The sequence below is a fragment of the Ostrea edulis genome, chromosome 4 (assembly GCF_947568905.1).
Source record: "Ostrea edulis chromosome 4, xbOstEdul1.1, whole genome shotgun sequence".
NCBI lineage: Eukaryota > Metazoa > Mollusca > Bivalvia > Ostreida > Ostreidae > Ostrea > Ostrea edulis.
The window spans coordinates 41,140,891-41,156,511 of NC_079167.1; the positions used below are offsets into that span (position 1 = coordinate 41,140,891).

The 15,621-nt window shown below is 34.8% G+C and overlaps 3 protein-coding genes across 4 annotated transcripts in view; 1 reads left to right on the forward strand and 2 right to left on the reverse strand.

Moving 5' to 3' along the window:
- Nucleotides 1-15,621, forward strand: part of LOC125670090 (uncharacterized) — a 675,065-nt gene that overhangs the window by 182,147 nt on the left and 477,297 nt on the right. The gene's annotated exons all lie outside the window — the stretch shown is intronic.
- On the reverse strand, nucleotides 1,481-2,074 carry LOC125669004 (citrate synthase-lysine N-methyltransferase CSKMT, mitochondrial-like). The gene has a single exon (XM_048903449.1). It carries the CDS (start codon nucleotides 2,072-2,074, stop codon nucleotides 1,481-1,483), a length of 594 nt encoding a protein of 197 aa, XP_048759406.1.
- The window catches only part of LOC125670135 (calcium-dependent protein kinase 6-like), a 77,271-nt gene continuing 63,751 nt past the window's right edge, over nucleotides 2,102-15,621 (reverse strand). For both annotated transcript variants that reach the window (XM_056162643.1, XM_056162644.1), the window contains exons 10-11: nucleotides 4,938-5,013; nucleotides 2,102-2,136 (exon numbers count right to left, since the gene is read on the reverse strand). The gene's annotated coding sequence lies outside the window, so the exon portion shown is untranslated. The remainder of the gene's footprint in view (nucleotides 2,137-4,937; nucleotides 5,014-15,621) is intronic.

A 15,621-nucleotide genomic window follows, 5' to 3' on the forward strand; every position in this document is an offset into this window, starting at 1 on the left:
CATTGATACTGCAATTATTGGTAATTAACCTAGCCACTTGCATACCTTGTCCAAAGTGTCACACTTCACCACACCACTATCAAAGTACAGGTGTGATTACCCATGGGTGTAGTGAGGTAATTGGCATTATTATCAAGGGTAAACCCTATAAAATTTTACCAATTGTTTGTGAAAGTCAGTGGCATATGGCATTATGCAGGGTTGGCATTATAACTTCAAGCACTCCTTCTGGACACCGTTCCTGACCTCGACATACTCCCAACAGATCAACGAAGCAGTCTACATGTACATACAGTACAGATCCAAATTAGTGTACACAAGTGCATGCATGTATTCCAATTAGTGATGCAAACCAAACAAGGCACTGCTATTCACACATATCATCTCCTCTAGTCAAACGTTTGAGTTGGATATACCAGGTAGGTACAGGTACCTAGGAGTAAACATCCTCTGTCGACTGGTTACACCCGCTGGGGCCCTATAATCTTGATCAGGTAAACGGAGTAGTCCATATGTAGTCAAAATCATTGTGTATAGAACAGCCCAATATGTTGGACGGGATTCGACCCAATGACAGGTTGTTTTGGCAAACCACATCATTATAACAACCATATAATTTGCAAAATGTTGCTGACTTTCAAGGAGACTGTTGAAACCCCTGCAACAGCAACTTGCTTGTCAGTAGCCTGCCTTGATTAAAAACTGATCATACGCTGAACAAGCTCTTGCGTTACGAATCAGTTGAGACATAAACACCATCAGCAGGTGATAATGGAATCTGCTACATAAATGTGAGAAGTTGACGATGGAGACGGTGAAGTCATCCCGTTAGTCATGAAGACAAGTCGTTAGTTTCCTGTTAACATAGATCTATCTTCCATAAAATATCTGAAGCAGATGATATCTCAAAGATAAAAACACCATATTTATTTATTACAACTGGAAAATGGATGTACATATTACGGATTTGTAAACCATGAATTGATGTTTGAAAAATTATTTCAAAATATACAAGATTTCATATACATGTAAATTGACAAATTCTGAAGAGACCAACCCATTTACATGAAGGTCCACCTTATCATGATGCAAAAGCAAGTTACTTTTTTGTGCTAAGATAATGTGTTTAAATACATTATATAATACTTGACTTACTCGCATGTTAACATGATTAACAACAGACATGTAAAATCAGCCCCATTTTCTTTTTGTGAACAATGATCAATTATTTGTTAGATTGTAATGCTAATAAATAGAAAAGAATGTAAACTTGGATGTTAGCAAAGTTTTAAGCACACACACCCTCCCCAATTTAAGAAAAAGATCTTCGGTTAAAACTTTTTTGAGGCAGTCATGTCATAGTAGAAGACGGAAGACTCCCCAACACCACCCCACGAATTAAGAATTTAAAGTAACTTAAAAACTATGATAGTGCCTGAACATGAAGGGCTAAAACAATAGATATCGGTAATGAGTAGAATTAAGATTTTCCAAGAGCATCCTCTGTGACAGTGTACAGAAAATAATCAGTCATAGAATCACTCAGCAAAATTTCAAATGAGGAGGTATATCTCTTCTGGGTGTTGTTTTGAACAGTTTGTAAAAAAAGTAATCTGAGATCTGGATCTTCGTCGGTGATCTGCCACAGATTTCCCTCAGGATGCAATACACGAAAAATTTCCTTCATAGACTCTTCAGCCAACTGTTGTCCATCTCTGGATTTTAGAAGAGAATCAATGGTTCCTTTATCAATGATAGCATGAAAAAACTTATTCTTAAATGGTAGATGGCAAACATCTGCCATAACAAGCCAGTAATTTGACAACAAGTTTCCATGATTTTGATTCAGTTCTGAAAGCAAGCCTTTCTGCCACTGAAGTGCTCCCTCAGAATAATCAACACAATGAATATTCACAGCTGTCTTGCACTCCTTCAACAGTACTGAAGCAACATCTGATGTTCCACAACCCAGGTCTAGAATGTTTAAACAAATGTCATCCATTTTTTTGTGAAGTTGGTTTATTTTAGGTTCCAGATTTTCAGAAACTTTGTAAGCATCCACGAGCCAGTCCATTTTCACTTGTTTATCCCAGTCATAGCGTTTTCTCCAATAGTCTCTTTTACTTAGCTTTGAGTCTGCAAAAAGATAATAAAACAATAAAAGTACAGTTTTGATGTTTTACAAAGTTATTTAAAGCTCACTTGAGCTGAAAGTTGAAGTCAGTTTTTCTGATTGCCTTTTATCTGTCTGTCGGTAAAATTTCAATTAATTAAAAATTCTTTTCAAGAGTAGCAGGACCATACTAACCCCTGTTCCCAAATTGTGCATTTTCAAGGTTTTTTTTTATGCCCCTGCTACATGTACTATCGTAAGGGGGGCATATTGTTTTGCCCTGTCTGAAACTTTAACCTTGCCCCTTCCTTGTGACAAGACCCATTTTAAGGCACAATTTTTTCCCCTTGTGACCTTGATAACACCACCTATTCCATATCTTCTGAACTATGGTTGGACTTTCATAATTTGTGTAAAGATTCCTTATAAGGCCTTATAATTCATACATGATCTTTGACTTTGTGATTTTGACCTTGGAGTTTGATCCAAATTTCAAAACTTTAACTTTAATCATAACTTTTGAATAGTGAGTGACAGGACTCTCATATTTTATATGTACATGTATTTATGCATTCTTTGTGACAAACCTTGTTTTGATACCAAAGTTTCTAACCTTGTGACCTTGACCTTTTAAGAAAACTTCATGGTAACCTATTCAAAATCTCCTGCATTATTCAAGGTAGAGCTTTCATATTTTGTATATAAATTCTATTTTGTATTATATATAAGACCTTTCATTTCATAACATGATTTATGACCATGCATCATTTTGTTGTATGAATTTAATAGGGGTGAAACGACCGAATCGCGATGTGGTTATCTTGATTCGATGTTCGATTTATTCGGGGTCTGTTTCGGTTCGATACGGTTCTAAAATCATTGCACACGTTGCTCTTGATAACACGGTTTCTGATTAGCCAATGGAATTGAAAATTGCCCAATCAACATACGAGTAAACTTTACTATATCAAAATGGACGCAGTCGAGTTGAAAAATACACTCCCAATGTATAAATCCTGGGTATGGCGACATTTCGGCTTTAGGACAAGTGATAAGAATGTTGCTTTGTTAAACGTTTTAACATTGTGTAGAATTTATTTGCAGAGAGCAATAAATACAACGAAACATAAAAAATATTAGCATTATAAAGAATTTGGTACATGCTATTGTATCGAATAGAAAATCATCGAATCGAGACGAAAGTATCGAAAAGAGAAGGTACTGTATCGTTTCACCCCTAGAATTTAAGCTCAGTTATGTCATGACCCTTTGAAGTTAGGTTGGGACCACAATATGGGGTCAAAATTGTTCATGGGTATAAAGATTTAAAAAAAAAAGAAGATCTTTTAAAAATCACAACTACACAACAGGAGGGCCAAAATGATTCAGGTAGGCAATGTGGCCCATGGACCTCTTGTTATAGTTGAAAAGTCATACGTTTTGATTTCTTGAGAAAAACTTTTTGATTTCACGATTACTATAAAGTTTTTTTTAAGAATCCACGTGATTTAAACCACTTCTTGCATATGTAGTGGCACAGTATGTTTGAAGTTTCTGCTTCACAGCTGTTAATATTTTTATCAGATGAGCAAAGGTAGAGGCTTGGTAGAACATTTACTGGATTCAGTAATGTATGTTTGTAAGGGATTTTATTAAGTATGTACTTTAGGCAAACTAAATATTTAAAAAAAATTAGAGAGACAGTGGGGGGTGGGGGTGGGGGGAGCGGTGTACTCTTTATATAAAAATACATGTATGATAGGGTTTTCTTTTCTTTCTTCTATTAATTCAAATATAGCTCTACCTGTGATTTTATTGAAATGGTATATACATGTACAAGATTAAAACTGCAACCTATGTTCTTATCAACATTTCGTTTTGCACGAAATGTAGATCGAAATGAAGACACAAATTTTTGCATGTCATTGTACATGTAAAAATATTCACTGTTTGGCGGCTTAACTCGTTATCCGAGACAGTTCAACCAAAATAAAAAATAAAAATCGAGTTATCTCCCACTGAGCATGCAAGCCAAGCTAGGCCATGCCAACGAGTGACCGATGTTTTTAGATTGTTTATCGCTAAGCCTGAAGCCGTATTTTAAAACATGTGACGATGAATGAAAAGATAGATCTAGATACAAACCATCGTAGATCGTTCTCCTTAGCAAATAGGATGCGCATGTAAATCTACGACGACAAGCACAATGCATTTGTAAAAGTATGGCGGCCAAAATGGGTTATCACGAATCTCGGAAGTAGGCCTACAGTACAGAATTTAATCTAGTCCGAAATATCTGACGTTTTCCTGGCTTTTTTTATGATTTTGATATTTAATGTTTTCCTGGCACAGTAAATATCAAAATCATAAAAAAAAGCCAGGAAAATGTCAGATATTTCGGACTAGATTTAATCGTAACTGCCAAACTAGGATCAAGTAATTACGTTTTTGACCACAGGGTTTTGACACAGACAATCTGGACAAACTGGTCTATATAGTGCAGAGATCTAGATCACTATATACTATATATCTGTTTGCTTAGATTGTGTCAAAACCCTGTGTTTTTGACGAGAATCATCCTCATCATCATCGGCATTTTGATTAACGTGCAGGATTAGGTGCATCTAATCTTCCACAGCCAGGTAACTGGCTTGCTGCACGCAAAGAAGTACTAGTACTATTAAGAATATGTCTCTTGTATACAAAATCGGTGATATAAGCTGTGATCGCAGTCTTAATGTGTCGATATAAGGAAAAACAGCCCCGCGATACACGGTCGGTGAAAGGAGAGAGAGAGAGAGAGAGAGAGAGAGAGAGATCTAACCTCTTCCGCATCATGTGTTAGGCCTACTTGTTTTTCATGGTCTTTTGGTTTCACGCGCCTTTTAAGTTTGTGCATCCTAACATAGATGAAAAATGCTATTTGCATCACTGCCAAAATGAGAAATATAAATGACAACACTGTATTGTTTCTTCTAGTAGAACACTGCAAATTATACTGCAAGCAAACGATGTTAGCAAAAGCTAATACACCTATAAATAATAATAAAAGTAAATTTGCGGGCACTATAAGGAACCACTCGCTGTGGCAGGATTTCATTTTGCACAACATCGCACTGATCGTCTGTAGAATAAAAATTATGACGTCAGATATATATTACGTCACACAGGAATAATATTACTCTACATAACAGCTGTAAAATGTACAATAGGCCCCCAATGGTAGATAAATCTACCAGTTTCATATATATATATTTGTGTATTTGTAAAAAGGTGAAAAAATATTTTTATTAGTCTGTAGAGATAAATTAACACGATTAAAGGGATTATTTCTAGCTCTAGAGTTGGCCTAACTTTTGCAAGCAAGCATTCTCAAAGAATTAGAGCCACAACGTACCAAAATTTGCCTTTTCGTCAGAATAAATGAGACTTTCACAATTAATGCTCTAAGATTGATTAGGTTATAGAACAACTTATTTCATAATAATATAGCTTTATAGTTTTAATTTCGTTTTACAGTCGTTTAAATTTGGTGTTGTTTTTCGGCATGTCTTCAAACATAAATATAACGTCTCCGAGAATTTAAATTATATATACCAAAAAAATTTATGCATTGGTTTTAAACATATTTTGGGCTTACTCTTGTTGTAAATAATACAACTATTAAATTCCTAAAATATCAGAGATTGGTATATTTTCTATGATGTTGAAATTTTGTCCCTCCTTATGACACTATATAGGTTTTTAAATTCTTTTCGTGAAACTGCGCTTGAAATAAATAAATAAAATGCTTCATGAAAATACTATTTTAACTAAGTCTATTCCCCTTTCAACGATTTTCGCAGAAATCGTCTGTTTTTAACGAATTTCAAAAAACATTTCTACTACTACGAAACTAAAAATAGTATTTAACGAATTTTATGAGTCTGAAATAATAGTATACAGTACCACAGATGAGTTTAAAAATATAATTTACCCTTACGAGTACTATTTAATACTATCAGTTGTATGTCAGTTTTTGTTATCACCAATCCCGTGGGGATCGGGTTAGAATAGGTCCTCAGTATCCCCGTGCTTGTCGTAAGAGGCGACTAAATGGGGCGGTCCTTCGGATGAGACCACAAAAACCGAGGTCCCGTGTCACAGCAGGTGTGGCACGTTAAAGATCCCTCGATCCCTGCTTAAAGGCCGTAAGCGCCGAGCATAGGCCTAATTTTGCAGCCCTTCACCGGCAGTGGTGATGTCTCCATATGAGTGAAATATTCTCGAGAGGAACATAGAACAATATTCAATCAATTAATCAATTGTTATCACCATACAGTTTGAACGCAAGAGTTTGAAGTTCTTTGTTCTATGGACATTATTTTAAAACTTAAAATACCACCTGAACTGTCATGGTAAAAAGAAAATCGATTCATCACCAGGACCAGTATCAATTTTCAAATAAATATTCTGAAAACAGGCACCTTGGTGGGATTTTTTAAAATAGCCAATGATTTGTTTCCACACATGATAATATCAAACAAAAGGCCCAAAGACCTTATCAGTCATCTGAGTATTATTTAAATGTATCACTAGCCTCAAGGGTTACAGATTCTTTAATAATTGTCATGTTCTGCATATCTAAACTAAATTCTAATATTCAACAGCAGTACAAAACAAGGTATGTTCTTTAAAAAAAAAATGAAAAACAAAGGCACCTAACTGATGAAAGACCCTTTGGTTGCAAAATTCACAATTTTTGGTACATCCCTTTCTGCTTTTCCTATATGCCTTCTGTTTTTGTACAGTATCAGCAAAATCAAAGAATTCTTTCAAATCCTTAAGACATTTAATCACTCTGACCATTCTGGTCCTACCCCTGGGGTATATGAATTTTACAATTTTGATAAATGCATGACTACCTCTCCTTCAAAATATCCATTTTGTTTCAATTTAGTATCAAGTATTAAAGAAGATGTTATTTAAAAGTTTTACACATAAACACTATTTATATGCCAAGTTTGGCCCCAACCTGGCTACCTGGGTATCATGAAATTTATAATTTTGGTAGGGGCCTTCCTGCTCTACATGACTGTGCATTTAGTTTTTCTTAGAGATGTGCAATAGTAAAAGAAAACTGGTAAAAAATCAATTTTTGCCCTTGTACTCTAAGGCCCTGGGAATGCAGAATCAAGATCACAAGATCAATCACTGAGGTATATCATGACTTTGCCATAAAGAATTACAAAATATAAAAGCTTTACTTTATATAGTTAAGGAGATACTGATTAGATCACGTTCTTAAGAAAGTATGTCAAGGTCACAAGATAAAATAAGAATGTATCATAAGGTCTTGTCATAAAGAATTTATATAAAATATGACAGCCCCACATTGAAAAGTTCTAAAGATATTTAACAGGTTATGTTTTCTTGAAAGTAGGTCAAATTTCAAGGTCACAGGTCATAGTATAAAATAAAAGGTATAATTGCCATCACAAATCTATATACAAAAAATATATAAAAGATCTACCTTACATAGTTCAGGAGATTATTGACGTGTCAGAGATTTAAAAAGTAAGTCCAAAGTCAAACTTCACGAAATAATAAAGTCTTGCCATTAGGCCAATTCAACTTAATTGATAGATTATCATCCCCGCCCACCCCTCAAAAATCAGCCTGCCCTGAATTTTTTTTATTTTGCGAAACTTGCGATTATTGGAAAATTTTCATGTCCGACTCCGGTATTTACACTTCTTGTTTACATTTCCGGTATAGCAACGTGAAAAGCCACGTGAAGAAAATAGTTTCTTAATTTCTTACGGGCGTAAATGAATGGAAATTAAGGATTAATGTTCTTCAGTTTGGGGATCTTTCTGTGTTTGAAATTAAAACTTAACCTGGAATTCGTCTGTGAAATAAGCTTAGATTTATATCCATCTGGCATTAAATGATGCACTTCTGTTGACAAAACCTCATTTGTCATTAATTTTTCTCTCAAAAAAATAAAAATTAAAAAAAATACTTTTTGGTGACCCTGGATGATAATCTACTAATTAAGTTGAATTGGTCTTAAGAACCTAGTGTATACAAAATATGAAAGCCCTACCTTAGATAGTTCAGGAGATTTTTTTTTTTTATAAAATAGGTCAAACTCCAAGGTCGAATGATCAAACACCATTGTGCATAATGTCTTCAACAAAGTCCCATAACTCCTGTAAAATTTGTGGAATCTAAATGGTGGTGCAATAGGATTAACTACAAGATTTTGTGATAGACACACACGTCTCCCTCTGGAAGAGGAGAGACATAATTCAACAAAGTTCCATAACTCCTGTAAAATTTGTCAAATCAAAATGGCAGCGCAATAAAATTAACTACATATGGTGACTAACAATCCTACAAATTTGAACAAAATCTGTTGAGTGCATGGTTTCTGAGGAGTTACATTCAAAACTAAGTGTTCCTATAGGATTACCCAGGGTAGCATGCAAAAATCCAACAAAGTCCCACAGCTCCTGTAAAATTTGTCGAATCAAAATGGTGGTGCAATATGATCAACTACATATGGTGAATAATCATCCTACAAAATTTGAACAAAATTTGCAAAGCAGTTTCTGAGGAGTTGCATCCACAAAGTCAAGTCTTGTATTTCTAATGTCCCGGCCTTCCGGGTTCAGGCAGGGGACAAAAATTGTAAATTTCATGATCCCTTGGTAGAGGTTCTGATCCCCATGGGGCGGGGAGGAGGGGGGGGGTCATTTTGGTATATAGTGTTTATGTGTAAAACATTATAAAAACATCTTGAATGTTATTGATACTAAATTGAAACTAAATAGATATTTATAAAAAAAAAAAAAAATCGGCCTTTACCAAAATTGTCAATTTTATATATATGATGAGGGAATGATTTTGGTTCAAGAGTGGGACCAAAAGCATTTGAAAGACTTCTTGAAATTTGCTAATACGGTGTAAAAACTAAAGTGCGTGTTTAAGAAAAAAACAGGAAAGTATCTGCCAAAATTTTGATTTTTGCAAATTTGGGTTTTGAATCTAAGACGGGTCCAAATTTGTTATATTGTGTTAATGTTGCATAATTCTATCATATTATGTAAAGTCTTTCATCAGTATAGACACTTTTAGGGGCAATTAATTAAGCTTTAAGAACAAATCTTGTTCTATACTGTTGCTGAATGAAAGGTGAGGATAATGAACAGTGATCAATCTCAAAACTCCTACATGCAATACAAAATAGATAGTTGGGCAAACACGGACCCCTGGATACACCAGAGGTGGGATCAGGTGCCTAGGAGGAGTAAGCATCCCCTGTTGACCAGTCACACCTGCTATGAGCCCTATATCCTGATCAGGTAAATGGAGTTATCCGCAGTCAAAATCAGTGTGCCAAGAACGGCTTAACAATCTGTATGAAACACGTCAGACAGCATTTGACCCAATGATAGGTTTTATTGACGAACTAGATCGTTATAACGACCTTAGAATTTGCGAAATGCTGACTTCAATCGAGACTGTTGAAACCCCTGTACCATCAACTTGTTTGTCAGTAGCTTACCTCGATTTAAAATTTGACTATAGTCTAGTCAATCTAGCAAATCACCTCAAAGTAATTGCAACAGAAACAAACTCGACGGAATTTAATAAACAAAAGTGTGATTAACAACATACAAAAAATCGGACAAAATCGGACAATGGGAAATATTTAGAATTTAGACTTAAATATTTTAGTAAACCATCGATATTTTGTGGTGTTTACGGCACGCCGTACACGTAAAGGGGAGTAACTTAACTGTGACAGTCATCGGAATAAAGTTATACACGACGATCTAAAGTGCATGTAATAAAAAACGCGATTAAACAGCTTAACAGTTGTATTAAAAAGGTGATTTTTAAGACCTTCTATATACATACAATATTGCTCAGCATCTCATATTCTTTGTCGACTTCCATTCCCGGGGAACTTTCGCGAATAAAGCTTCAAAATATTTTGTTTGACCGTCTACTGAATTAATTTTAATTATAAAACACAATATTTACTTTTGAAGTTATGAATAATCAATTATAAATGAAATCTTAAAGAATTAGTGTCAATTTACAAGGGGGAATTACGGTTGTTAAAAAAGAAAGTATGGAAAGCCATTCGGGTTAAAAGTTTCAGTTATTTTGTATCTTCATCATTTGAGCAAGCGTTTTGTATTAAAAACTTTTATAAAACTAAGTAAGTAAAGTATTTTTGCTTTTCTTTTTCAAATACAGGTTTGGGGAGTCATTCATGGGTAATAATAATGATAATAAAACATTGATAATATAAATTATAAAAATCAATGTAAGTAAACACTTGCGCATAGTATCATGATTTGATGTAAAATCGAGTAGTTACTCTTTTTAATTAGTCCTGCGGAACCATATCTCCTAGCAGCATGCGAACAGCGAGCTAGACCGCCCGGCCATCTATTCAAGACAACACTTGTTTTCGATGACGATGGAATTCTCGCCACGCTGGCACACGATACAGTTATTTATCGTAAATTTTAGAGGATCATACAAAATGCATATTGTGTTTGAAATGTCTATATATAAAGCACAGAAATAGCAACGAACTCGGAAATAAACATAACTGCCCTAAGGGACGAAATCAATGTCGGATGAAAATTTAAATTCAATTAGTTAGGGGGAGGGGAATAAAAACTCCCGCAAGTTTCTGTCATCCGACATCGATTACACTTTAGTGGAAAAAGGAAAAAGACAAGCGACTGTTGAATACCACATAATATTTAAAACATATTAATAAACATTTAATAGATTTAATGTACACTTTCATTTGTGAATAAACAGTACAAAAGGTATACAGAGTGTTATTTATAATCGTACGTTTCTTTTCTTGTTATTCGATTAGTTTCAACATTTGTCATATTAAGTTTTAAAAAGGGGGGGGGTGTTCTTGGTGAAAACTATGTGAACTTAGTTTTTTTTGTGAGACATTGAATTTTTGATCTTGCCCCTAATATAAGTGAAGAATATCGTTAAAACCAGACGTCTTTTTAGGAAACGAAGTTTGTCAATCCTTTCCCTTTCTACATGCATCCACAGGATGCGACACAACGTCAAGAATGTTCGGCATCGGAACAAGTCCTGTATAGTCAAAATGTAGACAAATCGCGAAAAAATTCTGTATATGATTAGTTTTTAAATGGAGGAAGGCTACTGACAAACATGTTGATGGTGAAGGGGTTTCAACTGTTTCGTTTAAAGTCAGCATTTCGCGAATTATATGGTCGTTATAACAATCTACTTTGCCAATACAACCTATCATTGGGTCAAATCTGTCTGACTTGTTTCATATAGATTGTTAGGCCATTTTTGGCACAATGATATTGAATAAGGGTTAACTCCGTTTGCCTTAATAAGATATAGAGCTCACGGCGGGTGTAACCGGTCAACAGGGGTTGCTAACTCCGTATAGCCCATAGACATCTGATCCCACTTCTGGTATATCCAGGGGTCCGTGTTTGCCCACCTCTCTATTTTGTATTGCTTATAGGAGTTACGAGATGGATCACTGTTCGTTATCTTCACCTTCCTATATGAGGATTTTATAGAGAAAAAGATATATTCTGGTGTCGATGTCATATCGACTTTGTACGATGGAATACCGTAGAGACACTTATAGGAGATTTGCTATGTGAAGAATTGTCTAACACAATATCATTTTTATAAGTTCAGTCATTGCCACTAACTACTAACTACAGCTGTAGAAAAGGAGCACTGCAAGATTTTTTTAAGTCATAGAGTGGACTAAAGAAATGATTAATTTGCATCCTTCGAATTGGGGCTTATCACTGCTTTCAGCAATTCTTGTATCCGTTAAAACTAAATTACAAGTCGCGCCAGATAAACTTTTGAACGTTTTTCGCTGTAAATGCAAGGCAAATTGTGACACTAGCCGTTGTACTTGTAAAAACATGGACTGAACTGTACTGCAATTACTCAAATGATCACTTATATAATTATCAGGCACGTAGCAATAATGGCTCTACACCTTTTATCATTACATGCAAAGTTGATAAATTTTTACGTACAGAGGTCGATTTTTAGACAGATTGGTTGCTCTCCCTCCTTTTTTTTATTTTATAAAATAGCATTGTCGTGAACTGTACACAGTGGAAGTGTAAAATTGAACTGAGAGAATAACCTTAGCCCCCACCCCCACCACACACACCATCAAGGATTTTTATAACTTTGGATTAAAATTTACTTGTCAATTTTCAGGCAATATTGTGAAATTATCTTCACACCCCCCCCCCCCTATTTTTTACGATGCTGCGTGCCTGATTCATTTTGCTTTTCATTCTATGTGTCCATTGTTTTTAAAACAGATTACTCCTGAAATTCTCGGTATTAATTGCACAATAATTTGGATAGAACTAAACATCAAATACGGCTATAACCCAATACAATAGCCAATTTTTAATATGTTGTTTGCATGTGTTTTCTTGCATGAATAATCAAAATTTCATTTCTGTTGCAATTAGTTTGAGGTTTTGCTCATTTTTGAGCTAGATTGACTAGACTACTATACGCAGAACAAGCTCTTGCATATCGAATCAGTTGAGATATATAAACACCATATGCAGGTGATAATGGAATATTGCTACATAAATATGGGAAGTTGATGATGGAGAAGCTGAAATCATCCCGTTTGTCATACAGTTGAGTTTTCAGTTTACAGTTAATGTCTACTTTACATAAAATATCTAAGTATGAAGCAGAAGTGGACGACTCTGTGGTGTCCTTTATTTCGAGCTCACAGGGATATATCAAATCGACATATGAACTTGTATATCGAGCGACAAATTAAGTATCCTCAGGGATATTAGAATATTAGAATTTATATTAGCTCTAAGGTATGCAGGACAGGAATTTTTTTCTAAATTTCAAAGCCCTTGGGACTAGCTATAGTGCCACTTATAACTATAATAGTTTATACTCAGGTGACCGTGAAGGTCTGTGGATATCTTGTTGTTTACTTTTTAATAATGAAAATAAAAATTAGAATATTTTCAATAAATGATAACTTTATTATTTGCAGTGAATTAGCTTGGTAAACTGACAGAAGAGCACAAAATATCTATTATGTATATAATAACATTTATGGCGAAACTTTTTCCTTATATTATTTATATTAGTTAGTACCGGGTAACCCGTATTGTACCTCTGAACATTAAACCCCGTCGGGAACCCCTATTCAACATTAGCACAGTTTGTATCTGAACCAATGGAAACTTGTGTATAGATCACGTGTCTACTTCTGTTAGAAAGTTTTGATTGTTTGGACTTGTAGAAAGCTGTTGAAATTTGAGAAATCCAGTAACCCACCACCTCCCCATCTTAAATCCCACCTATATATATAAAAATGTAGCTTAATTATTCGTCATCTTATTGTAGCCCTTTTTGTTCGCCATCTTTTTGCTTGTTGTACACTTTGGAACAAGTTTCCAAGGTCTGTATTTTAACTAGTCATTGTTTGTTATTTGTGATAATCATTTATGGGGAAAATCAGGACAGATGTGTTGAAATCCTATGTAATTACATTGTATGTATCTACTGATTTTCCCCTGTTTGAACTGGTCAGTACCATATTTATTTGTGAAATTATCTATATGGGGGAAATCAGAAATGATGGGTTGATATATTGTGCAAGATTATGACAGTGTTCGTGGATCGCTGATTTCCCCCCTTCTTTGTATGAACCTTTATCTTCGTTATTTGTTGTCTAAAATAAATGACATATTTCATTCTCATACAGTTTTACAGTGTTGATTTTTAAAGCAAAAACAAGCTTCGGTGAGCTGTCCTCTTGAAAAGGAAATAGTATGAGACATAAATAGCATTTCTTCCCAGAATTCTTTTTGATATACATTGTATATGTTGACAATAAACGACACAAAGGTATTTACTAGCTATCAGACTACACAAGTACATCCAACTAGATTTCTCTTAACTACAGCATGGGGACGATTATATTTTCACTGAAAGATGAGTTTAACATTAGTCGCATCTTTGAGTTTGAGACAGCTGTTTAGATACCAATAAATGATGTCCGTGTTTTATTCATAGAAAAAACTCAATCTACATCGATATACATGTGAGCTGCCACAAGAGGTATAATCAGATAAGCGAGAACTACCATGCGTTTCCAACGATATTTGGGCTCTAGCGACCAACTTCTGCAAGACCAAACTACATGTACATATGCATGTCCATGGAGTCCCTAAATATATTATTACCATTTTTCTGCTGTGTGACTTGGCAATGAATGGGAAAACTTGTGGATCGTCTGAGTTCCTTCCATGTAATTCAGAGGATTAAGCATCAAATGACAGACACTTTCGTTCAAGTGCATTTTAAATGACAGCATGTCATCATTTGCTGCTCAATACCATTAAATTTCCATAGATACATCACATGATGAGGGTTTAAAACAAATCTCCTTCCCCTTTAAATTTACTGTATGTGTGGACTGTACCAATCAAAGAGGTATAGCGATTTTGCTGACAAAACGGCCAATTCAGAAATCTAAAGGGAAAACACCGGTTTCCAATAATAGATTGGCGTGTTATTTTCATATGCAAGGCCAACATTTTAAATGTTTGACTACCAAACATAGTTTCCGATGGGAGTTCCTGCGTACTGTGGTAGATTTTCTGGCTATGTGCAGCTGATGTACCGATAAGATAAATAACTGTCACAGTTTAGCATTACTGACATTTATATGAGTCGTTCTTTAATCAATAAACCATGTTCCTATGTGGAATGATGTACAGTACAATACATAAGAGCATTCATATCACACAACAACCCTTTTACATAATTATGGCATTGCTTAGCTCACTGTCTTTTTTTTACATGGCTGCAGCACCTTTAATAGATGTCATCAGTTCATTCGCCTTTGGTTGATAATTTGAATGTTTACCGTTGCCTATCATATGACAGTTGCTACAAGAGTTTTTATATTTACTTTTGAGAAGTCATACTATATAACAGTTCTTTTCCTCCCTTGAAATATTTTTACTTATTACATGTTGTGCATTTGTCCCCTTCTCTTTCGTCAGCCACATTACGGTTTAGAAATCGTGTGCACACAGCAACAGGTTAGTGTAAACAAACAGAACTACAGTGATCTCAGAATAAATTCCTTTTCTTTAAGTCGTAACTTGCAAATATTGGAAGTTATGATGAAAATGACTAATATTTGTTAGAATATATGTATCACATTTATAACACCCCCCCCCCACCCCACCCCAAATGAAAAGCAAAAAACAAGATGTGTTTGTGAAACACAAATGCCCCCGATAATGGCCAATTCTGAAGATGGCCAAGGTCACAAGGGAAAATATCTTGGTACCAGTAGAAAGATCTTGTCAAATGAAATGCTCATGTACAATATGAAAGCTCTAATATTTACCATTTAGAAGTTATGACCAATGTAAACAAAAAAATTAAAAGGTCAA